At 43.0% G+C, this 26,068-nt stretch overlaps 1 protein-coding gene across 4 annotated transcripts in view; it reads right to left on the minus strand.

Annotated features, from left to right (window-relative positions):
* The window catches only part of FKBP15 (FKBP prolyl isomerase family member 15), a 52,098-nt gene that overhangs the window by 11,249 nt on the left and 14,781 nt on the right, over positions 1-26,068 (minus strand). For 2 of the 4 annotated variants that reach the window (XM_090022126.1, XM_090022124.1), the window contains exons 2-19: positions 25,392-25,510; positions 22,948-23,038; positions 22,598-22,667; positions 20,872-20,946; positions 19,519-19,617; positions 19,264-19,413; positions 18,678-18,746; positions 17,120-17,263; positions 16,150-16,292; positions 14,832-14,880; positions 9,432-9,551; positions 9,048-9,150; positions 8,176-8,279; positions 5,707-5,800; positions 4,964-5,073; positions 4,457-4,567; positions 4,213-4,307; positions 3,277-3,379 (exon numbers count right to left, since the gene is read on the minus strand). In XM_090022126.1, the coding sequence (XP_089878252.1) occupies positions 3,277-3,379; positions 4,213-4,307; positions 4,457-4,567; positions 4,964-5,073; positions 5,707-5,800; positions 8,176-8,279; positions 9,048-9,150; positions 9,432-9,551; positions 14,832-14,880; positions 16,150-16,292; positions 17,120-17,263; positions 18,678-18,746; positions 19,264-19,413; positions 19,519-19,617; positions 20,872-20,946; positions 22,598-22,666 (1,638 nt within the window). In that variant the 5' untranslated portion in view covers position 22,667; positions 22,948-23,038; positions 25,392-25,510. Of the gene's footprint in view, positions 1-3,276; positions 3,380-4,212; positions 4,308-4,456; positions 4,568-4,963; positions 5,074-5,706; positions 5,801-8,175; positions 8,280-9,047; positions 9,151-9,431; positions 9,552-14,831; positions 14,881-16,149; positions 16,293-17,119; positions 17,264-18,677; positions 18,747-19,263; positions 19,414-19,518; positions 19,618-20,871; positions 20,947-22,597; positions 22,668-22,947; positions 23,039-25,391; positions 25,511-26,068 lie in introns of those variants that run through there. The other 2 variants (XM_090022125.1, XM_090022127.1) reach the window with 2 other exon arrangements.

The following is a 26,068-nucleotide window of genomic DNA, read 5'->3' on the forward strand; positions in this document are numbered from 1 at the left end:
CTTGCTCCTGGTCAGTATCAGCTAAAAATGTGACTGCTCACATTAAACATATGAAAAATAGCCCCTTTTGCCTAGGTATACACAGTTTCCTAAAGGACACAGATTAGGCGCCAGGGTAGTAAGCTTACAACTTTGCAGTTCAGTCTATTCTAAAAAAACAAACACCTGCCCTTCCTGGTTTAGTACACAGGTGAAAGAGGAGAGATGAGGCTCACATGGAGATAAAACGGTTTGGGATGGGCAGTTGTCAGACAGATTATTTTCTTTAGAGATAACTTTCTTCTACAACCAGCCCTTGTAACATTAACGCTGAATGCATGCTTCACTTCCTTGTGGACACTACACCATGCAAAGATACAATATTGCAGGCACTGTGCAAGGAGTATGCTCCTGACAGACTACTGTCAAGTTCTTACATTTGGATGCTAACCAAGACAGTGACTCTCAGAAAAAGATAGATACTAGTAAGGTTGTTAAAGAAGTCATTAAATCACACATTAAATGGGCTCAAATCAAAAGAAGAGAGATATTAATTCCAGCTCCAACTCTTGTGAAGCAGGGCCAAAATTCATAAAGGATATACTGCAGAGACAGACTGCCTGCCTCCAGAAGCCTTACTTAGAGTAGGCCCCTATGTTATTCTCTTCAGTGCAGGGACAGTACTTTTTCCACAGGGGAAGAAATGGGAGTTAAATGGGTGCTGGCTCCTACCCTGGGGGTCTCTAAGAGGAAGCTTGATGCCTACCTAGCTGGGATCATTTGAGCCCAGTTTTTAATCCTGCCCTGGCAGGGGGTCGGACTTGAAGATCTATAAGGTCCCTTCCAACCCTACTTCTATGATTCTATGAAATCCTCTTAGCCATTTGAATGGTGAAAGGATGGAGACTGGCTCATTTGGGGAGCTTAAATACAACAGCCCAAAGTATTGTTTCAAAATAGGAAAGTTTCACAGAAGTAAGTCTACTTTCCTGCTGTTTTTTGGAAGTTGGTAAGAGGCAGCCTTTTTTCTTCATAGTTTCACATGAAAAATTTAACCACATATAGTGATGTTCTATTTAACACACAATTCAATTCTCAGTGCAGGGAATTCAACTTTGCCCATATAGGCTTATTTCTGCCCTTAGGGACCGAGTTTTGCTTTTGGTTTTCCTTATTACATGAACATACATTCTGCCACTTGGTGGTGGAAATGATTCTGGCTGCTACATAACCAAGATGCATCTTAGAAATCCTCTCAGAAGTAAAGAATCACAGAGATGTCACTCTGAAGTACAAAACTGTCTTCCAAGTCTAAAAGCAGAAATTCAAGAAAAGCAATTCTATGAAATACCTATGAGTAACTATCTAGCCCACAAAAGAGCTGGGCTAAAACTGCTTGGGACACAAATGACCTGTAGACTATGGGAAAGAAACCCCAATCGACAGTCAGTGGACACTCTGCCTCACCTGGTCCCAGCCCCGATCCACTGGCAGCATGTGCTGGGAAGAGAAAGCAGTGAGTGGAAACGAGAAGGGTTGAGAACACAAAATAGAATGGCAAAAGCATTAATCACTATTAGAACAGCTACATACTACATTATAGGAACCCATGATGTTACAGAAGAAGCATTTAATTCACTTCCTGCAAGCTGCAAAAGCCTGAAGACAAAACAATAGTGAAGCCATTTTCAAAAAGCAAGACACTAAGTCCTTTCCAATGTGGCTCCATTTCATGCAATACGGTCCAATGAAATCAGCAGACTGGAAGCCAATAATGCCCACACTCTCCACTGCCATTGTTATCACTACACTGTTATGAGAAGAAGGAATATCACCCACTATGAAGCATAGTAAGGTTTAATTAAAAGCTATGACATGCTCAGTAGGGCCAGGTAGAACTGTATTACTCAAGAAGTTACACATATACTGCTCCTCAGTGACTGTGCAGAGACCTGGGTCATACCAGAATAGAGGGGTCTATTACCAATTTATATACAAAGAGAGCAGAGAATCTGTGTGTTCTACAATTCTCTCCTCTAGTCCTATTATTAAAACCTTCTCTTGGAAATCTTTCTCCACTGCAAAAACTGAGATAAGTGTACCAGAGCAAACCAATGACAGAAGAATACAAAAAAGGGAAGGGAAGCCAGAGCTTCCACCAATACAGCTGGCTAGTCCTTGAAATCAGAGAGCTCATCCAGTGCAAATCACAACTCCACTAGGAGGTGCTGATCATCAGTTACTGCATCAGGCAGAGCTTCAATAAAGGCGAGACCAAGGATGGATCCCCTGAAGGAGGTCTCTAACTTTTTTTTTAAAGTAACTGATGGCCTCAATCTGTGAATGGTACCTGGCTGGAGCATCTTTCTGATTCTGTATGCTTTATTAGTTCTTATTTGACCTGGTCTGTTGCTTGAGAAACCATCCCAGGATAGTACCCTTTAAACTTCAGGTAAAAATTTATCATAGCTTAAAAACAGTTAAAAGGTATCCACCTCTTACGAATGCTCCAAGTCATTGTCAGAGAAAGGAGGAAAATGCATTATGATTAAGCTTCATGTTTGGGAGTGCACAACAAGGGAGTGCAAAACAAGGGACTGAAACATCAGAGTTAGTTTGGTATAATTTTAAATTTAAAAATGTAAGTAGAAAAGATCATGAGATCACTCTCCACACACACTCTCCAAAAGTAGTATACCAGAATGAGCTAGGACCTTACATTTGCTTCTTTATAGCCCAGAAAAAGAACACAGTTTCATTTATCTGGCTTTGGAGTTCTTAATGGTCTTTTCTATGCCACTGCTATTAGAAGTGATTGATATTTACCTTCTACAAAGACACTACTATTTCTCCATTACATTTCAGTAGCTGCTATTAAGATCTTTCAAGGGTAAACCATTCTGCTAACACGAATAGATTACATGAATGCTTAGCCAAACCCAAGCTTTTTAAAGTAGAAAGCAGCTTCTCAGGTAATCACAGTACAATGAAGTAGTCAAAGCCCTGCTAATGTAAAGTACCTTTTACCCCAATTTAAAAGAGTTCCTAAACTATGAGAGCAATAAGCCCTACAGAAAATGCAGTGCAACTGAATTAGTAATGGGGTTCCTATATACAGGATTACAGCAAACCTAATGGTAACAGTTTTTCTTAAATTTGCTCTCCCAAAGGCACTTCTGATTTTCTGCTGATTACATCAGGGATCACCTGCTACTTGTGCACCAGATGTACTTGAAAGCCCTCTCTACAGCCACAGTCAAAGTTCTACACTTCTGCTCACTGCCTGGCTAGTTTTACCTTCTCCTGTTCTGCATGCAACACTCTTGCCTGTGTGTTCTCATTTGTTGTTTGCAGTGAGCTGTTTCTTTTCTCCATCAGCAGGTTACTCTGTTCAACACACCTGGAAGAGAAGGCGAAATGAGTGCCATGAGCACATACGCAAGAAGAGGATTTGAAATGAAAGCCCCTGACACAGGAAAGGTGATATTACAAAGCCTCCCCCTCACAAGAGTAAGTTCCAGAATAATGTTGTGTTCCTCTATTCTCTCTCCTGCCCAGGGCAGGGGGTTGGACTTGATCGATTTACTTAGGTCCCTTCCAACCCTGTATCTATGAAATGTCTTAAATACAAATGCATCTGGACTTTGGAAGAAGTATGATGAATCTGCAGTTAGGGACAGATGAGCTCAATTAGGACATCTACTCCATTGTTCCCCATTGGAGCAGTGCTCCTGAAGCACAATCAGATGTTTGACAGCCCAAGTAATAAAGCTTTCACTGCCTTCCTTGGGAGACTATCCTTCTCTGAATGCCCTTGATGGGATTTGCATGAGCAGTGATAGTACCTACTCCAGTCAAGTGGAAGAGGTTACAGAAGGATGGACAAGAGCATTACGTATTGGAGGACCTTCCTTTCAGTTAAGTCAACAGCAGATGTGCCATTCAGCAACCAGGTCTTTAGGTCTGAGGTCTACAGCTAGGGGTCTACTGAAGGCAAAGCAGCTGCCCACTGACTTGCCGCAAGGGGGCATCTGGCACACAGCCCACTCCCCATCTCCTCCCAGTAGGCTGCACAGCTGGACACAGTGACCACAAGGGCTGCTGGCTTCCTAGAGAGAGCCAACATTTTATTTTCAGTGATTTTTTTTCTCCTCCCCCACAGAGCCAACTAAAAGCACAATTTGGATAGGTCCAGCTATAGTGGACAATAGCCTTATCTTTCCTACAGCTCACCTCTGATTCCGTTCAATCAGTTCACTGATCTTCTCGTTCTGCTCCTCAATCCGGCTGCTCTTCTCAAATATCTCCTGCTTCAACCTCTCATTTTCCTAAAAATGCAACAGTGTTGAGAGCGCCATTATTTGGAATGTCCTAGAGAATGTGCCTCTAGCTGGCTTCTTCATTATCAGAATAAATTAGAAATAATCGTTGTTTGGAAGAGCTGGCAAGGTTAGCCTAGAACAAAAACTACCCTCACCTGAATGATGCGCTGGATATTGCTCATGATCATGGAAGTTTCCATAGTAACTGAGGAAATGCTGGGCAGTAGCAAATTGTTGCCAGTGTTTTGTTTCTGGAACTCCTCCACCTGTGGATAAGTCATTAAAATCATACTTTAGTGGAGTATTCAGCAATGGAATAGTCATATGTCTCTACACAAGGAACCATTTCAGCCAACTAATTGGTTCCACATAATGACTTGGAGCGACCATAGAACATGCATGAAGAGTTGGAATGCAAAGCACTATATGAAGGTTAAAATAAAAGAGCTTTTTCTCCACAAATTATCCTGAAATAACATAACTTTTTATAGCAGTCCAATCATTCTGAAGTAGTTAGCTATAATGGTGGAATTTCCATTAAGTTACCATATCATTTACAAGCCAAATGCAGCACCTTAAAACTCTTCAACAGAGGATTTCCAAGACTGCATGGTGGGAGAGCAAGCAGCATCATCTTGCTCCTTTACATCAGGTCTCTTTACCTTGGCAGCTAGATGATCCATTTTATCAGCTACTTTGCTAACAGCCATTCTGATTTCAGTGTTTTGCTGTCGAGCTTCCGTCATTAAAAAGGAAGTAATGTCCCCAGATGCTGGAATGGAAAGGGGAGAGATTATCAGTTAAGGGTGGCAAAAAAACTCCAAACACACAAGCAAAACCATCAGCAAGGATCAGCAGTTCAAAACCTGTTGCCTACAATGGGGAACTTCTTCCTAAAAGCCAGAGATTAAGGTAATTGGGAAGGTAGAAGGTATGCTAATTGCTTCGAGTGGCAGAGGTCAGGTCTATAGCTGCAAGAAACTAATGGGCTCAATTACACAGAAAGGAGAAATCCCAGTTGGTTACATCTTTAACATCTATAGATCAGGACAGTAGTTAAATTTCAGCAACTGCAAGATAACCAAGGCAGTAAAGTAATTTTAAATTATACTGAAGGCCAACTAGCTATATATGCACTTTGGAATAAGCCTAAAGAAGTTTTTTCTGCACCAATTCCAATTTCTTTTGCTAGACTTCTTCAGGGTTTGGGGCGGGGGGAAAATGTACACTCTCAGGAATATGCTCTGACATTAAAAAGAAAATGGCACAAAAATAATAAGTACTCTAGACAGGACAGCTATGTGGCTGCTTCAAATCTTGTGCAGATACCCACTAGACAACTGTCTAAAACATACCAGTGAAGGCATTAGTTTTCATACAGTGCAGGCATATTTTCTTGACCTACCTTGGAAAGGTGCTGGATACATCTGTCCTACAGGCTGGAGTTGAGAAGCAGCTGCAGCAGTTTGCTGATAGGTAAATGGCATTCCTGCATATGGCTAAGGAAAGTCAAGAGTAAACAGATGTCACTTGACATTGTCTCTCTCAAGGAGTTTCATGCACTTATTTCTCATGTCAAGCAAAATGGGAAGGAAAGAGAAGCTCACTGCAGAGGGCAGAGTCTTGGGACCCATCTTGAATAACTGTGGCTGCTAAGAGAAAAGAGTGTCAAGTCCACCCTCTTCTGTCCTGTTTAGTTCTGAACAATACAACAAACAGAAGCCACATCACAGGAAAAAGTTAAATGATCTGAACAATTTGGTGTCAAATTCTGTTAACCCTATTTTTTATTCCTGGTTATCAGGAATTGACCTTTTCATTCATTTGAAGAATGCTCCTAGAGGGAAGCCTATGTATACATGAGAACTGGGCAGAGTCCTCCTCATAGGAAGGTGTACCAGGGGCCTTGTCTAGCCTAGTGCATAGTCTAGAAAAGGGGTGGGCAATTATTTTGGGCAGAGGGCTGCTTATTGAGTTTTGACAAGCTATCGAGGGCCACGTGACTGGCAGCCCAGGGCAGATAAGTATTAATTTTCTAAATTTTTTAGGGTTCTTGTGGGCCAGACAGAATGGCCTGGAAGGCTGCATCAGGCCCACGGGCTGCATTTTGCCCACCCCTGGTCTAGAAGCAGGGGCAGGTAACATCTAGCCCCTGGGCTGGATCTGGCTGACAGTGGACTCCAATTCCCAGCAGCCCCTGCCCACATGGCTGGGGCCAGTCTCCATGGAGACCCAGCCACAGCTGTGCTGCGACAGCATGAAGCTGGTGTTGCCATGGAGACTGGCCCCAGCCATGGTGGCAGGGCATGTGACAGGGCAGGGCAGGGGGCTGCTCTGGAGCCACTGGGATCTTGCAGCGGGGACAACTTGGTCAAGGCCAGGGCAGAGTTGTGATCTGCAGTCTGCATGCTCTGGGCAGGGGTGTGCAGGCAGCGGATCGCAGCTCTGCCCTGGCTCCTTGCAGTGGTAACAATGTGGTCTCGAGCTGGGGCAGAGCCATGATCCACTGCCTGCATACCCCTGCCTGGAGCATGCAGACTGCTGATCATGGCTCTACCCTGACCCTGATCAAGCTGCCCCCACCACGAGATCCCAGCGGCTCCAAAGCAGCCCCCTACCCTGTCCTGCTACCGCAACTGGGGCTGGTCTCTATGGCAATCCCAGTCTTGCTATCGCAGTGCAGCTGCGGCTAAGATCTCCATGGAGACCAGCTCCAGCCACGCAGGCAGGGGCTGCTGTGAAAAGAAGTCCAGCTGCCGGCTGGATCCGCTATTATGCCCCCCGGGTTTAGAGACTGAAGAGTGTGCATTAAATAAAAACTCAATGTAAGCAATGCACATTTAGTACACAGCACTTTCAGTCCAGTGGTATCCTATCAGTTTCCAAGCTTTTAACAGCAGCCTTTGATAATACCTTCCCCTTCATCATTCCTGGCATTACTTATTATGCAGCTAAAGGAAGCAGTTACATTAAGGAGACAGTAGAGCTGAAAGATTCTGTGCGCTTCAGCAGTTTATGCATTTAAGCATCACTTCTCTCCACATTGGTTGTTACAATGTAAGCAATACATAAAAACTGGCACTGGGATTGTATTATGCCAGTGCTGCTCGACCATTTTGGCTGGCAGACCAGATGGGCAACATCCAGTCCACCAGCAGGCCAGACCTGGCTGGTGGTCCTGATCTGGCACAGGGAAATTGCAGCAAATCCCCATGTGGCTTTGCAGAAGGGGAAGGGTAGGGAGAAGGTGTGGCCCAGCCCCACAGGGAAGAGAGGCATGGCCTAGTCTCAACCCAGCCCCACGGTGGGGAGGGTGCATAGTCTGGCCCCAACCTGTTACATGGGGCTTGGAGTTTGGGAATTTGGTGGTGGGGGAGGGTGGCTGTATTTATGGCCACTGCTCCCCTTCTGCCATATTTCCTGCTCTGTAGGGCACCCTGCAGGCTGCATTTGGCCTGTGGGCCAGAGGTTGAGCACCCCTGTATTTGCAATTAAATTCATATATGCATATTAACCAAGTGCATAATAAGTGAAGCACTGGGTAATCAGGATTTAGACGTGGCTCTTTTACTGTCCTTTTGTGCACAGATTCTTAGAAGTTTTGCAGCTGCCACTACACTAATTACCAAGAAATCCTTTTGTTTGGTAATTGCTTTAATTACTAGTGCTAATTTCCACAGAGAATGGGAGCATTAAATATGAATAAAAACATCAAGGTAAGCCATCTCAGGCACCGAGGTTCAGCAGGACAAGACTCACATTCTTATCCTTCATTATAGTTGTGGAGTTCTTGCTCCCAGAAGTGAATAGCATATAGTTGTGCAAGCGCTGCCACTAGAGGTACTAGTGGTCTTCACAAAGTTGACTTCAGTACCTGAAAGTTCTGTACATTTCCAGGGACAGCTGGATGGGAATGGAGGGTGGCAGGCATTAAGGCAGTCGAAGGTGCTTGAAGGCCAGCGACAGCTGGCTGAAGTACTGAAAAGAAACAAGATATTCAGCTTAGTATGCCACTCTGATACCAACAGGTTACTTTAGCTGCCCAAGTAACATAAAGCATGTAGTGGTCCCATACACTCAAGTCAATTATAGTCACTAGGCAGACCAAGAATAATCCAAGCTGTCAACTCTCCTGTCTAAATGAAACCCAGGTGAGAAATACTCAAAGAGCACAATCATCACAAAGTTCACTGCAATGTTGCCCTGAAGTTGAGTTCACAAGAGTGGTGGTACTTTTAACCCAAGTTGCCAGCTTAAGGAGGAGAAAGGTTTACATTAATGCTTAAGTGCACATAGCTAGCTAGCAGATTATCATTGTGCCATAAGGATGCAGAGAGACTCCACTTGAGTGTTGCTTCCTTGTCTGTCCTTTTTGGGCACAAATCTGTTTCCCGGAGAACAAAGCAACAAAGAATGTGTCCCCAGCATCTGAGTGCAAGTGCACAAGTGCACGTGGTACCTGTACACACACGGCACCTCAAGTGCTACTTTGCGGCATGACTACACCTTCTCCAGTCTCAAGTAATAACAGGAAGGATGACCACTTGTATGACTTCATTATGAAGAGACACCCCTAGGAGTTCAGTCTTTTATTACAAGAACTGGTCTCTTGAGCCAAAACATGAGAGAGTAAAACAGGCTCATTAGGAACTGAGAAACCCCCATTCAGGCAGCAAGTGCTTCATAAGAGGTCTATTCAAAACTACAGTTTCCATTACTCATGCCCAAGCAGGAGAAACAAGTTACCTTGCGGTGTCATTGGAGGCAGTACTGCATGAGCTGGCTGTGAAGACTGTCTCACGGGGGATGAAGCCACTGGCTGTGCTGTTCCTCTTAGTGTATTTGGGTCCTAAAACATTTCCAGATTGTCAGTCAATTTCTGAGCTAGCAACTAAGCCAAGAGTTTGGATGCAAAATCATTCAACACCAGACATCAACATAATGACCCCCATTTAAACCCAGATAATTTAAGCTAGTTAAGAATGCTGGAAGCATCATATAGAACTGAGCTTCAAAGTTTCCATCACATGCAACATGTCCCAAACCTTAACAAAGGCAGACAGAGCTGCAGCTCTCATACAGATTATTTTCAAACTATATATTAGGAAGAATGACTGACTACAAATTCACCTCTATTTCCGAGTCACTGGAGTCTAGTTGGGCACCAGCTGTCCCAGCAAGGAAAGGTAGCATAGGCTGTCCCATTTTAGCCATCCGAGAGATTAGTTTCGCTTTTGCTACATCAGGATTCTAGAAGAGACATTTGCAATTAGTTTTACTCAGTACTTTATCTCAGTCTTTTATTGCTCTCCTGACACTAACCCTGACTACTGTGGCTCTATAAGGGCCATAATTCACACATAGGCTCGCTAACCTAGTGAGGAGGGCTTTAAACTAGGTTTGCCAGGGGAATGGAGACCAAAGCCCTGAGGTAAGTGGGGAAGTGGGTGACCTGGAGGAACAGCAAGCAGGAGGGGGCAACAGGAGAGGTGTTCTCATTCTTCCTGAGAAATCAGGGCAATCAACTAGTTGCTTTAGGTGCCTGTAAACAAATGTGTGGAGCCTGGGAAACAAGCAGGAAGAATTAGAAGTCCTTGCACAGTCACAGAACTGTGATATGATGGGAATAACAGAGACTTGCTGGAAGCTTGCATGACTGGAGCACTGTCATGGATGGGTATAATTAACTGTTCAAGAAGGACAGCCAGGGGAGAAGAGGAGGAGGAGTTGCACTTCATGTTAAAGGACATACGACTGCTCAGAGTTCCAGTATGAAACTGGAGATAGGGCTGTGAAAAGTCTCTGGGTTAGGGTCAGAGGATAGAGTAACAAGGGTGATGTCATGGTGGGGGTCTGCTATAGACCACCAAACCAGGATGAAGTGGTAGATGAAGCTTTCTTCAAACAGCAAGCAGAAGTTTCCCCAATCACAAGCCCTGGTTCTCATGGGAGACCTCAATCATCCTGACACATGGGCGACTAGTGCCTCCTGTCAGGCGGGCAATTGCCCCCCCGCCCCAGTGGCCAGTCAGCAATGGGGGGGTCCCCCATGGCTGATCACACCAACTGGGGGGGGGGAGGGGCTCCCCCCACGACCAGTCATGCATGCAGATCCAGAAGCAATACTCCGATTAAGCTGGCTCTAAGAAGGAACGTTGCCTGGAAATGCCAGCAGCACACCTGGAAGGGCCAGGGACGCACCTGGAAGAGCCAGTGGCATTTTTCCTGGTGCCCCCACCCGCTTCCCCTTCTTGCTGCCTAAGCAGGGAACACTGCTGTGAGGGGGTGCACCAGTGCTCTCAGAGGGTGCATGTGCACCCCTGTAAACCACCTACACATCGCCACTGCCCTGACGTCTGCTGGGAGGGCAATATAGCAGTGTGCAAGCAATCAAGGATGTTTTTGTAGTGTATTGGGGGCAACTTCCTGGTGCAAGTGCTGCAGTGGCCAACTAGGGCCGTGTTCTTCTTGACCTGCTCCTCATGAACAGGGAAGAATTGGTGGGGGAATGTACTAGTAGATGGCAACTAGGGCAGCAGTGACCATGAGATGATTGAGTTAAAGATCCTGAGGAAAGGAAGGATGGAGAACAGCAGAATTAGAACCTTGGACTTCAGAAAAAGCAAACTTCAACTTGCCCAGGAAACTCATGGGCAGGATTCCATGGGAAGCCAGTCTGAGGGGGAGAGGAGTCCAGGAGAGCTGCCTGTACTTTGAAGAAGCCTTACTGAGTGTGTAGGAATAAACCATCCCAATGTGCAGGAAGACTAACAAGAGAAGACCAACTTGGCTTAGAAGGGAACTCTTCAGTAAACTAAGTCACAAAAAGGAAGCTCTGACAAACAACTAGGGAGGAGGATAAGAGTATTGCTCTGGCATGCAGGTATGAAGTCAGGAAGGCAAAAGCGCAATTGAACTTGCAGCTAGCAAGGGATGTGAAGGGGAACAAGAAGGGCTTCTATAAGTATGTTGGTAGCAAGAGGAGGATCATGGAAAGTGTGTGTCGCTTACTGAGTGGAAGAGACAACCTAGTGACACAGGATGCTAAAAAGGCTGACGTGCTCAATGCCTTTTTCACCTTGGTCTGCACAGACAAGGTCAGTTCCCAGACCTCTGAACCTAGCAGCTGAGTTTGGGGGGAGGGGAGTAGCCAGAATTGGTAAAAGAACAGGTCAGGGACTATTTAGAAAAGCTGGATATTTACAAGTCCATGAGGCTGGATGGAATGCACATCACGGTGCTGAGGAAGTTGACTGATGTGATTGCAGAGCCGTTGGCCATCATCTTTGAAAACTCATGGTAATCAGGAGACATTGCAGATGACTGGTGAAGGGCAAACATAGTGCCCCTATTTAAGAAAGGGAAAAAGAAAGATCCAGGAAAGTACAGATCAGTCAGCTCACCTCAGTCCCCAGAAAAATCATGGAGCAGATCCTCAAGGAATCCATTTCTAAGCACTTGGAGGAGAAGGTGGCAATTACTATTGGGAATAGTCAGAATGGACTCACAAAGGGCAAGTCATGCCTGACCAACCTGATTGCCTTCTATGATGAGATGACTGGTGTGGAGGTGGAGAGACTCATAGATGTGATATACCTTGATTATAGCAAGGCTTTTGGATACAGTCTCCAGCAACATTCTTGCAGGGAAGCTAAGGAACTACAGGTTGAATGAATGGACTGTAAGATGGATAGAAAAGTGGCTGGAGCATCGGGCTCAGACAGTAGTAGCCAATGGCCTGATGTCTAGTTGCTCAGCTGGTATCAAGTGGAGTGCCCCAGGGGTTGGTCCTGAGACCAGTTTTGTTTAATACTTTTATCGGCATCCTGGCAGATGGCAAAGAGTGCACCCTCAGCAAGTCTGCAGACAACACCAAGCTGGGGGGAGTAGTGAATATGCTGGAGGGTAGGGCTAGGATTCACACTGACCGAGGCAAAAATTGAGGATTGGGCCAAAAGAAATTCTGTGAGGTTTAACAAGGACAAGTGCAAAGTTCTGGGCTTAGGATGGAACAATCTCATGCATGGCACAGGCTTGGAGATGACTGACTCGGCAGCAGCTCTGCAGAAAAGGACCACGGGTTACAGTGGGCAATACGCTGAATATAAGCCAACAGTGTGCTCCTGCTGCCAAGGCTAATGGCATACTGGGCTGCATTGGTAGGCATGTTGCCAGCAGGTCAAGGGAAGTGATTATTTCCCTCTATTCAGCACTGGTGAGGCCACATCTGGAGTATGTGTTTAGTTTTGGGCCCCCCCCACTATAGAAAGGATGTGGACAAACTGGACAGAGTCCAGTGGAGGGCAACAAAAATGATGAGGGGGCTAGGGCACATGACTTAGGAGGAGAGGCAGAGGGATCTGGGCTTATTTAGCCTAGAGAAGAGAAGACAAGACAGAGGGGATTTAAAAGCAGCCTTCAACTGAAGAGGGGTTCGAAAGAGGATGAAGATAGGCTGTTCTTAGTGGTGCCAGATGACAGAACAAGGAGCAATGGTCTCAAGTTGCAGCAAGGGAAGTTTAGGTTAGATATTAGGGAGAATTTTCTCACTAGGAGGGTAGTAAAACACTGGAACAGGATACCCAGAGAGGTTGTGGTCTCTCCATCTTTGGAGGTGTCATAGATTTCACAGGCATTAGGGCTGGAAGGGACATCAGAAGATAATTGAGTCCAGCCCCCAGCCCAAAGGGCAGGAAGTCAGCTGGGGTCATAGGATCCCAGCAAGATAAGCATCCAATTTGCTCTTGAAGGTGTTCAATGTAGGTGCTTGAACCACCTCCGATGGCAGACTGTTCCAGACCTTGGGGGCTCGGACAGTAAAGAAATCTTCCTTATGCCCAGCCTGAAACGGTCTTGTAGTAATTTATGACCATTCGACCTTGTCATCCCTTGGGGTGCTCTGATGAACAAACGTTCCCCCAGATCCTGGTGGTCACCCCTGATAAACTTATAGGTGGCCATCAGATTGCCCCTGAACCTGCACTTTTCCAGGCTGACGAGCCCCATGGCTCTCAGCCTGTCATCATAAGGTCTGTTTTCCTGACCTCTGATCATGCACGTGGCTCTTCTCTGGACTCTTAAGCCCAGGCTAGACAAAGCCTTGGCTGGGATAATCTAGTTGGGGATGGTCCTGCTTTGAGGTCCCTTCCAGCCCTAATTTTCTATGATTCTATAATTCTCTGACTTAGCACTTCAATTCAGTGGCATGTCTTATTCAGTAACTGTTTTCCAGCTATCAAAACAAGATCTCTGCATTTAAAAACAGAAGAAGCGACCAGTTTGTCCTTCAGTCTGTACTTTAATAATGTTTTACTTGTGACCTTATTGTCATGATTATGCATAATCTATGTGTGTACAAAACAAGGAGTTTGATCCTCTGTCAAAAATTGCCTTTTAAAAATCAACTTCCTCCTTCACACTAAAGATGTCCTTTATAACTGTAAAGGAGATGAAAGGAGCTCCAGTTTCCTTCCAGTAGCCTCTTCTATCCTTAAGTACACAGATTACCTTTGTGTAGTATTGAAGCTAACCATCTTCTGGCTCCATTAAAATAAAACAGATATCAAAGAGTAATGCTGACTGGCACCATAGTATCCAAATATACGTGAGAAGCAAGTTACATTTCTCCTGATATCTGTAATATAATAGATATACTTTGCTTTTAAAAAGCAAACCCTGTTAAAAAAGCATCTGGACTCTAAGGCCAAAGTCCCCAACCCAGAGGGAAGAGAGAATACTCTTAAATGTCTAAAATACCTGTACAGGATCATCAAGTTAGGTTTGAGGCAGAAACCCCACTTTAACTCCAGCAGTTATGGAGCCCTTAATTCAATGTATGGAAAGAGAATCTCAGGTGATCTTTATTTATTTATTTATTTTTTTAATTTTAGATGCTGCAACATTTAAGTCACTTAACATGGTGAAATGATATTTTTTTTCTATGAAGGGAGCTCTTTAAGATTCTTCCAACCACTAATACAGGGTTAGATGCAACATTTAAAAATATCTGCCAGATAAAGAGATCATAGATAAGTTAAAAAAAAGCTATTGTTAGAGTTTCTTTGTACTGGTCACTCATGACAAAGCCCATTAATACAGGTCAGAGAGTTGTTTTAGGTTTGCATGAAGTTATTGCTTTGGTATGAAAAAGGAAAAAATAGAAAAAAAATACACAAACCACACACACTTTATCCAATTTTTAAAGTCGATCATTTTAAGCTACAGCTATGCAAGTACTCATTAATGGAGCAAGGGAGTTTTCAGATGTAAAGCACCCTACGGTTAAAGAAAAGGTTTGGTCTTAACTCTAAGACAAAGATTAAGATTTCACATTTCCACAGAACCCACCAAACCCCATTACAACCATTAGTGGTTCTCAGCAAGCTCACAGGCATTTGTAAGAAATATTAGCAAGAACATCTTACTTGCATGCAATTCAAGAAGGCTTTCAAAGCAGTATCTCATTTTGGGCATGAATTAGGTATTTCATTTTCCCCAGGCAGATTTCAGGTTAGCTAAAGCAACACTTACTGCTAACTGTTCACTGATAGAGTTGGACTTGGCACGAACAGCTGGCTCGCTGAAAGGTGAAACAAGGATATGCTGATATTAAAGACTACTCTGCATTTCTCAATAATCCTTTTTGTCAAATAACAGCACTACCAACCAAAATTAATTTACTCATCATGAGATGCATCATTTCATTCATGTTTAAAAGACTCTTTGCTAGCATGAGTTAGAAATGGAAAGCCTAGGTTCTGGACCATCATTTTGTGACAAATTCAATGGCTGTTCAACTGCAGAAAACCAACCTCTGGTTTACTTAAACGAAAAAATGAACTACTTTCACACTGAACAGCTCATTGTACCAAAATAAGTATTTCTAATAACATGGGAATGCAACTTGCTAATAACATTATTTTAGTTCTAGCATTTTATTTTGTAAGAAAACCAGATGTTCAATTTCTGTCCTACTTACTGAACACTATATGTCCCATATTCTAGTTCAATAGACTGGATAATTCTAAAGCAAAGGAAGTCCAAACATCAGACGTTCCCCTTTGAGTTATTTTGGGCAGCAAATATTTCTGTAGTGCTGACTTGAACAATGAACTTAACATAGACTGTTGTCTGCATGACAAGCAATGCACAAGCATGTCATTATATAAAAGATTATTGAACACCATTTTTTAACACGTTGAGTGGAAGATCTGTTGCATGATTTTCAGTGTAACGGTACCTAACACCAATGCAGGTTTATAAACAAGAAAAAATAAATCCTAATGATACTGTCCACTAGGGCTGTGAAAAACTTTGGCAGCCGTTTTGTTTCAGAGGCGTTTTGGTCTGTTTCAGCACCTGAGACACCGAACCCAAAACGAAACAGAAAGTGCTGAAATGTCTCCGAAACAAAACCAAACCATCCAAAACGTTTGGGAAATGTTTTGGAATGTTTCAGAGGCACCCCCCGGGAATAATCCAGCACAGCACCACAGCCCTCCTTTTAAAGTGCCGGGAGGCCGGGGCCACGCAGGGCAGCCATGGGGGCTTCTCCCCCCACCAGGGAGAGGCAGGCACAGCCAGAGGAGCTGGGGAAGATCCTGCACTTGCCCATCTGTGCCTGAATCTACCCAGCCGATCTGAATCTCTGAATCAGCACCGAAACTCCAAAACAGATTCAGCTGAATCGAAATGGAACAGTGATCCAAAACACCGAAATGAATCACTGTCCTTCCGAAATGGCTGAATCCAAAATGGAAATGAAACATAGCTGTTTCGCACAGCCCTACTGTCCACAAGCACTACATTCTAGCAAGCTCTGGGTTCATTCTGTTCCTGGTTCTCTTACCCAGGCTTTGGAGGTATGGTAGATGGAGGCAATCCAACAGGGTCTGAGGCAAAGCCATCCGAATTGGGCACTGGAGAAGGTGCAAGAGAATCCCTAGAACCAACACTCTGCCCATCAGAGCCAGACTCCTTTACCAGCTTCACCTAAGGAAACCATGACAACATATTACACAAACCTTCTTTTCTAGGTTCTGAAACAGCTCTTCAGGATTCTGCTCCATTCTGGCCAATGTTCCTTCAAAAAAACCATTGGCCAGAGTAAAAAGTTCACAGAACTACTGGGGTTGAAGTTTCCCTTCTCCTTCACATCTTGACTGTTATGACTGATGTTTTCCCAAATACCTTTTAATCTAGGTAGGCAGCACATTATTTTGAACTAGTGAACTGCCCATCAAGAATGACAGGGAAGGAGAGAGAAACATGGGGCAGGCAGGGATGGAGGGGTGGGGGAGCTTGCTAACCCTAATCCCCTCCCCACAGCCACCTCCCAGGAGTGGCGGGGGGGAAGCAGCTTGCCCTGCCGTCCCCTCTGTCACGCCCCGCCTCACCACTGCCTCCAAGGAGTGGAAAGGCGAGGCCAGCTCTGTCCCCGTCATCACGGCAGTGCTCCGCCGCCTCCAGGGAATAGGGCGGGGGGGGGGGGTGGCGGCGCACCAGCCTCGCTCCCCCACCCCACCCCATCATGGCAGCACTCCACCACACCACCGCCTCCTTTATGTAACACTCTTGGAGCTCTCTGATTGGTTGTTTCAGTAACCAGAGTGCTCCAAGTGCATTACAGACAGATGGATGGACTAAGCCCTTTATTATATTACAATGCTTAGATCAGATATGATAATTAATTTGTCCTGTATTTAGTTCTTTTGCATTTTAATTATTACATTGAGGAGTTGCCACTTTACAGGGCAAGAGATTTTGGCAGCCAGTTTCATAAAATAAAAATATAAAAACATTTAGAAGGAGAAACTCACCCGCTTAACTTCCACCTCAAAAAACAGGGTAGAATCTGGAGGAACACGACCAGGCACTCCTTGAGATCCATAAGCCAATGCTGGAGGAATAATGAGAAACCTCCTTCCTCCTTTCTTCATCCCCATCATTCCTTCTTCCCAACCCTTTGAGTTTCAAAAATGCAATAGATGAAAATTTTTTTTTAAGTAAAACAGTCTAATCACAACTACCTTTGGCCTTCATTTTGTAAAGATCCTTCTGGGCTGGATTTGTGTGTCCTGCAGCCTGTACTAAAAAGTTTATTGTAAAGCTCTGTGAAGCTGCACTACGGCTCCATTTAAAAGAAGGAAATTTAAAGAGGCAAATCCACCATGTCTAACTGCTTCAGTGTTAATTTAGAGGAATTAGTGCTGCATGAATATAGTGGACTCGTTTGCAGACACTGCTGTCTGTGATATGAAAGTGAAAAAGGCTGGCAAGTTTGGATAGGCCCTGTGTGTGATAACTTATAGAACCTTTATAGGTCATATTGCTATTTTAAAAACATCAGTCCCATGCTGAGCTGTGTATAGAAATGCTTGGGCTGCACTTGGCCTGCACGGCATATTTTGACAATTCCTGCTTACGGTATCATTCTTACCAATTAAATGCCAATTAATAGTCTGTGACAGTATGGGCAATCATTTGGGCCTACAGGCCACATAGACCATATTGGGGAGGTGTCACAGGCCAATTAGCATTCCCCCCTCTCCACTGTGGCTCCTCCCTGCCACCGCCAGCAGCAGCTGAATGCAGACCTGGCCCCTGGCACCCCCTCTGAACTTGCCCTGGCCAGAGCAGGCTAGCTCCAGACCAGCTGGGACCTACACGCACAACCCCAGCCCTGGCCCACCCTGCATCTGCTCCAGATCATCCAGCCATGATAAGCAGCAGCAGTGGCCACTTTTCCCACCCCGTACTCAGCAGGAGTTTTTGCCCAGTCGCTGCTGCTCGGCATGGACAGGCAGTCAGGAGCAGGCTCACGGCAGGCTGGGGTTGTGCACGCTGGTCTTCAGTTGGTCTGCTCCAGCTGGGGTGAGTCTGGAGTGGGTGTGGTGTAGGGTGGGCTGGGCTAGGACTGCGTGTGCAGGTCCCAGCCAGTCTCCATGGGGTTGGGGCTGGCGGTGGTGGCAGCCGAAAAGAACCACTGCTTGGGCTGCCTTCAAGTGGAGTCCAGCTGTGGAGCTGCCCCAGCCCCACCACATGTCCGTGGGCAGCGGAATACCCTGTGGGCCAGATGACACTTGGGCCAAGCAGGACTGAGAGACCTGTTGTGGGCCATTCAAAATCCCTCCATGGGCCAGGTCTGGCCAATGGTCTATATTTTGCCCACCTCTCATCTTTGATAATGTAGAAAACAAGGAAAAAGCAATTAAAACCCCTTTTTAGCTAGTGTCACCTATGACAATGTCCTTCCCATCCAATTAACAATACAACTGAAACAGTTGTGATTTATGTGAATCACAAACAAAACAGCTGAAAGCTTTTCAAGATTAGAGACTTTAGTAGAAAATAAAAATAAAATGCCAGATGTTATACCTTGATCACTTTTCCTGATCCCAACTTCAAACGTAACAGCTTATCCTTGTTGACATTTGAGTCAAACACCTGTGGAATTGAAGGTATGAAGAATAAAACAACTAGAATTCCCCAGGTATTTGAAAGAGTAAAGTACTCATCCATAGCAGTTTCCTAATTTCTTATTAGCCAGAAGCTCAAAATAGTGATACAAGGGTAACATTTTGAAACGTTCCCAAATGCATGAAGAAATCCACTCACAACAGAGTTATACCCAAATGCCTCAGCAGCTGGTTTTCAAAGCTAGCATGACCACTGCTATATTCACTCGTTTGTTTTGATGTCTTTGTTGGATGATACCCATAAGAGTCAATCACAAGCTTCTTGATCTTCCTCCTGCACAGCTATTACACCAGTTTCTATTCTCACCAGTTGAATATCTAATAATCAAAGAAAAGTGCTACTGCCCCTTTTTAGGGAAGGCATAAGGTAAAACAAGCAACTAAAAGAACACTTTTAACGTCAAACACAAGTCTCTTCCAGTGAAGGATTTGATAATGTTACCATATGTTCCGCAAGTACTAGGACATAATATAATCTCCTTTACCTGCCCAAGCCCATTGTTCTGGAACAGCCAACCAGTATAGGCAATTTCTAAAGCATCCCCTCCTTCCACTCCTTGCCCCTCTCCAATGACAAGATCTTGGGACAGTACTGAATCCAAGGATGGGCTGCTGTTGTATTTGGCTATGCACACCTGCAAAGGAAGCACAATCATTAGCATATGTAGTCAGTAGGCCAACCAAGCCTCTGATTAAACTAAGAGATTGTGCCAGTGTGCAGCTTGCTGGCCTAAGCTTACCTGCTTGCTGAAGTCCATGGCTGCCTTTTCTGACTCAAACATGATTGACCAGTTTTGTCTCTGATCATCATAAAATGTGCTGTAGTTGTTGGGCTGAATCTACAACAAAGGAAACCAGTCCTGAATCAACAGTGCAAATTTGCTCCGTTTAACATTTGTAAAACTGAAATTCTTGGAGTTCATTGAAATGTGTTAGAAGCAGAGAAGTTTTACTGCTTAATAAACTAACTGTAAATTATCTTTTATTCCAACACTCAGATAAAAACAGATTCTAATATTTGTTAAATATTTCAATTTACAAAATATTTCTTAGAACTTGGAGTTAAAGAGAGGAGGGACACAAAGTTAATTCTAAAATCTGCACTTGGGCATTTGGATGTACGCAAACTGATTTTCAGGAGTGAACATACTTGTCTTCCACAGTCAACAGCACTGATGGTCTGTACTTTTAAAAATGTATTCCATTGTTATTTGGGTATGAAGCCATTAACATAGAAGCCTACCTTTAGGAATCTAAGTTTTAGGCCACAATCATTAAGATGACTACCAAACAGGATAAGTCTCTTTTGGTTTTGGTGAAATATTTCAGCAAACATATTGCTCTAGGCTTTTGTTTATAAACAAAGTTATACTATCCAAGATCTAAAATTGCTCTACAAAAAAACTGAAAATGATGGACTGGGGAGATAAAGACAAGAGGGAATATTTTTAAGGAGATCAAAGTGTGGAATCAGTTTGATTTCTTTCCTGGAGCTTAGTACTGACAAATAAAACAGCATTTCAGGATTCTAGTATTCTCTGAAACTGGAGGAGAGCTGGAATGTTGTTTTCAGAAAGATTACATTTCAATGCTTGCAAAAATCTAGTTACAATTTTTATTGCATTTTTCTGTCAGTGTCAGATATTTCATAGAACTGAAGCATTTGCTAGCACTCTCTCCAATCTTTGTTTCCTTCATTCCCATAATCCTTTAGCGTAAAAAACATCAGAAGGCTGAATTTTGGGTTTGGTCAAGGCCACTGCAAGAATATTAAAGCAAAACACTAACATATCTGTAATACAGCTTACCTCCACCGTAAAGTGCTTTGAGGTCTATAAATTAATAAGTACTGTGCAAGAGGTAGATATAATAAGTGTGCTGTGTTATTTATGTGATAGGAAAAGAAGGAATAGTTCATACAGCACTTTATATAATATGTATAAATCAGAGGTGTCTGGTCATGAGCACCACATGAGTTCATGCTAAAGACAACATTATAGATGAGAGTATCCTAAAACTGTACCATACACAGCTAACTAGGGTGCTGGATGCTTAAGCGAAGACAAGCGTGTGTGATTACCCAACTGTCTTACCGTGAGTACAAACCCTGAATGGATCCTGGCAGCTGTAATCTGTTGCTGCTGACTTATGTAAAGGAGGATCCTGTACTGGATTCCACAAGTGAGGAGAAAGGGAGGAGGGAATAAGGAAAAAACAATAAAACAACACACAATTAGCAAAAACTCCAAACCTGACAAATTCTGCTGTGTGCCATCAGTGACCTTAAGGTCAGAACTGGTTTGATCAATATACCAATAAATACTTAAATTTAGCAATGAAGTTTAACAGCTGAAGTGTAAATAGTCTGCACTATACTTGATTTATGCGATTCATATCACATCTTAAAAGGAATGGACAAATTAATTTCAACTCTTATCCATATACAGGCTACTTGGGCAAAAAATCCACAGTCCTTTAATGTTTAAGCATGGACGGATCTTGCTTTGTTTAGGAGAAAACAGTGAACTTGGCTCACAGCCTTTCTTCCCACTACTGTGCAATGTAATAACCATAAAAAACTGCCATAATACATGCATGTAATAAGAAAAGGTAGACTAGGTGCTTAACTTAAGCTTTAGGTAAGACAGCTTAATTATGTAGCTGTAACACCACATTAAACTCTAACTTCAGTTTCTTAAGTTTTTTATTCAACATAAAACCTGTTCTCACTTCTTTTCCACATCTACAGTAAAGTACAGTGAATAACTAGCAACATCATTAGGAGAGTAGTAAAGCACTGGGACAGGTGACCCAGAGAGGTTGTGTAATCTCCATTCCTAGAGGTTTTTAAGACCCAGGTAGACAAAGCCTTGGCTAGGATAATATAGGTGGGGATGGTCCTGCTTTGAACAGGAGGTTGGACTAGATGACCTCCTGAGGTCCCTTCCAACCCTAATTTTCTATGGTTAAACAGACATGACTAGGTTACTAGAGAGCTGTCAGTTAAACCTTAACCTGTAATGCTAATATGTCTGTTAAGGACATAGATGCACACTTGCATGCACTGCTAAGCATACACTAAAGTATACTAACACACTAAAGGCACACACTAAAAGACTGCATTATTACTTTCCATCTTATTGGCAGACTCTGTTCCTGCTGCTCCCAAGATCTTTTTCCACTAAAAAAAAAGGGCCAAAAGCCTTGAAGGCAGTTTACTGTAAAAAGCACTCCCAAAAAACAAACAATCTACGGAGACAACAGGAAAAAGAGGGATGCAGAGTAAGGGGCAGACCAGGTTATTTTATTTTATTTTTTAAACACAGCACCCTGTTAAATATTCCACTATGCTATTCTTTTCATAGAGGGAGAATAGAGTTAATAGCAGGTCCAAAAACTGACAGTTGTAAAGTACAGTGTATCACATCCTGTTTTATAATTTGAATTCAACTATGAGGTATGTACATTTCCCCCACTGTGACTACATTTGAGATCCAATTTACAGATATGCATTTGCAACCTATTGAACTAGTTCCTCTCAGACACGATGGTTAGACACTGCCTCTTCTCTAATGCATTTCAATTTTGAGTGGGAAGTTGTCCTTCCAGCTGATTTGCAGAAGAGAACTGTAGTATAAAAACTGTTGCTGGTTCAGTATCTGAACTGCAAGCAGTCTACCAGCATAAAAAACCTCCAATAAGAGGCAGAACTAAGAATGCTGACATCAAAAAGGGAGAAGATGGAAGCACGGTATATGAAATGCTGCAGGAGTTGTGTTCCTCTTTGTGCATGTTAAAGATAAATTCAATTTCTCTCACCTCTTTGGTGACATGGTTCCCCACCACAGCTGCTCCATACTTGCCTTGCTTCATATACTGCCCATTCATGCTAGAAAGCAAAGCGAGTTAGCTGCAGGGGTGTTCCCTTTTCAGATTTCCCAATATTTATAAGTTTTCTGTTGAATATCCAAAGTTCTACTTCTCATAGTTTCCTGAGCTAAACAAAGGTTTTCTAACATGTAGCATTTGTAAGACATGGACAACCACCTACAGGAATGAGAACCTCTTTCCATTGCCTGTAACATTTTCCCTCTGTGATCCAATCCTAACATTGGATTCCAGGCCTCTGGTAGTGAAGGGATAGTGTAGAGAGCCTGCTGTATACTTACTATCGATAGGCATGAACTGCAGTAGCAATGAATACGGATGGGGCTCCCGAAGTAGCTGCAGCTGCAGGTGTCTTTTGGGCCGGTTGACCTGCTAAGGAAAAAAAACCAAAAACAATGACAGCTGTCGATTTCCCTCCACTAGATTCAGTTAATGTGTTTTCTAATACAGAAGTGTTATTACAAATTAAGATTGAACTGATTTATCTACACCCGTCACCAAGTTAAGAGCAAGAAGTTGACTTGGAGATGTATCCAGATGATAGTAATAAATCTATTTTTGAATTCACGTAGAACAAGTAGTACCTTTCAGTATCTTCCCAAATCATTCCTACCAATGGACAAAGCCAAATTCAGGAGAGGAACAACAGTCAGAGTGAACTATTCTCTGACGAAGTGCACTCTTACTAACACTAGAACAAATGCTGCAAATCTGTCTGAGCAGTAAGTCTCTAGTGGTAGGAAAGTAAACAGGAACTGCAACCATCAGGATCTTTGTGCTACTGCAAAAAGCTGGCATTATTTCCTTGGGTAGATGATAAACTAAGAAAGGTCACTGAACAACATTAATGGTCTATATTTTTCAAATAAAATCAAAGAAAATTATGGGTGATGTCCAATCCTCAGATCATCTTGTGTCTGAGCAAGGATCTCTTCTGAGCATTTCCTTGGTTGCTCTTATCCATTTTAGCTAGATTTTACTACTTTTATATCATGTTATGTACTTTTAAGTAAATTCAATTTCTCTTGTCTTGCCACCCCTAGTACTTCCTGTGGTTGGAGAAAGGGGAAGACAATGGGGAGAATGCGACTCAAAAAGCTTATTCTATTCCAAGTGTGACACCAGTACGATGTTTAACTGTGGCCAACAACCTCTGTACTTCACTACTACTTCTTATAAGGGAGGGGCAATACTTGTGCACCCTTTAAATGAAATAGTGTGCAACATTATGTTTTTATCATAAAGAAAACATGCAGTCCTACCAGGATCCTGATGGGCCTGTAAATCCTTCTGATCACAAGAATGACAACTGTTCTAAACAGTAGTAATCCAAGTTTCTTGCATTACACTCTACACTTATGGAATGCTGTTTTGCTTCACATTCTGTCCTCCACTGCATGCTACAAAATGTACTGTATATTTTGAAAACTTTTTACCATTAACATTTTACAATATACATTTTTGGTATAATTTACCATATTCAAGCATTAGCAGTTGTAACATGGTGTAGGAGAAATAAAATTTGAATTATGGAATCTAGGAATAGCTCATAGTACAACAGGTCAGTCCAAAGTTTTGTTTTGTTATTTTAAGGGACTTGGTAGACAAGTATCTGAGCGATAGTAAATAACTGAGAGACAAGCAAAAATATTAACTTCAGGAGCAGGTCAGATACTCTGGGCTGGGGGACGTTAGAACCTGCCTTTTTGGTGGGTAGAACATCCAGTTGATTTGAACACATTGCTCTGGTACTCTACACTGTTCAGCTAATCAGTTCTTATGACTAGGCAGGAGTTCAAATAACACTAGGGGCAGTTTATACATCTCAAAGAGCAGAATTTGTTCTAATGCCCTGCCTAGACAAAAACACAAAGACAAAATCAAGCATTGAAGTTCAGCAAAAGAAGAAGTGTATCTTTAGTAACCAGGTTCTTTGAAGCTTTTGTAAAACCCAGCCGTCTTGTTCTTTTACTCAGCAGGCTGCTAGCCCACGTATGTATACTAATGTAAGCGATGTTAGCCATGGTTTCTATTTCCATCTGAGAAAAAACAACTTCCCTATAGCAAGCTGAACAGCTAAGTTACTTGACTTCACAAGGGTTGTAAGGAGCTACTCGTATAAATATTTTGGCCATCTTGAACCAGACAGTCTTCCTGTGCCCAATTGTGCCCTGTTCTGCAGCAGTAGGACAACCATTCTGATATCCACATGCTATCAGGAAAAGGGGATGAAATGTTGTCAGTGTGTAAATAAGAAATCATAAGAGGTAGGAGGGCATCTCATGACACAAACCTTAGCTAGGCATTTCTCCTAAGCTGCTCAGCAGTGAAAAACTTAGTATTGACACTGAAGTCTAAAGATGGGCAGGTAACTCTTAAATTGTCAATGAGACATACAAGATAGTTCACCCACCTGCAATTGCCAAGATATCACTTCTTTTTAATCACATTAGCTTTAAACATGAATTGAATACATCACCATGAGGCTGAGGAGGTTCTGATAAGAGCAGAAACTACTGGGCACAATTCCATTGCAAAAAGTAAAGTCTGTGGCAAATTCCAAGGCATTTCAGGACACAGAAGGCAGTGTCTATGAATGTACATTACTCATTACAACAGTATGCTATTGAGTTAGACAGACTTTGCCTTGGTTCTCTATCTAATCAGCTACATACATACCTAGAAAGTCTGCTCTCCGTGCTTACACTCAATTACTTGTACTCACCAGGCGTTGCTGCTCCTGCTTGACCTTTTTTAGGCTGTTTTGGTGCAGTATATTGGAAGAATTCATTTCCATGGCTTGATACATTCTGATCCAGTCCAAAGAGAGAAGCCAATCTGGCACTGTTAAGAGAAAAAGGAACATTCACCTTGTTACTTGACACAGATCCCTCCTGGTTTCCTAGAGAAAAGGAAAAAGCTGCTAACTTTACTAAATTATGAAATCTTAGTTGCTATTTTGGAGACACTCAAGTGGCCTGAAATTAAGCTGCCTGTTCAAAACCAAGTGGTTTGTCATTCCTTGAGCTGATGTTGTATTTGCACAATTAAATAATTTTAGCTGTTTGCAGTGGAGATTTATATAGTACATCCATTTAGTCATTTCAGCCACAAAAGCTGTTACAGGGAACATTTAAGATTGAAAGAAATTAAAAAGAATGACAACTTTGTTAGAAATATTATTAAAATAGAAATATTATTAAAAATGTATAGTGAATAGAGTGTTGTTAAAACTGCACAGTTTGTAACTCGTACCTGATAAGCAGAAACACCACCAAGGACATCTCGCTAATTTACTATCTCTTTGTAACACTAAATCACACATACCTTCAAACTCCTCTGCCTCTACTCTTGTAAACTACAAAGGCTATGATTTAATTGACTGTGTCCTTGGGAAAGGGG

Source organism: Crocodylus siamensis, chromosome 11, assembly GCF_052110815.1.
Source record: "Crocodylus siamensis isolate JL-2025a chromosome 11, ASM5211081v1, whole genome shotgun sequence".
NCBI lineage: Eukaryota > Metazoa > Chordata > Crocodylia > Crocodylidae > Crocodylus > Crocodylus siamensis.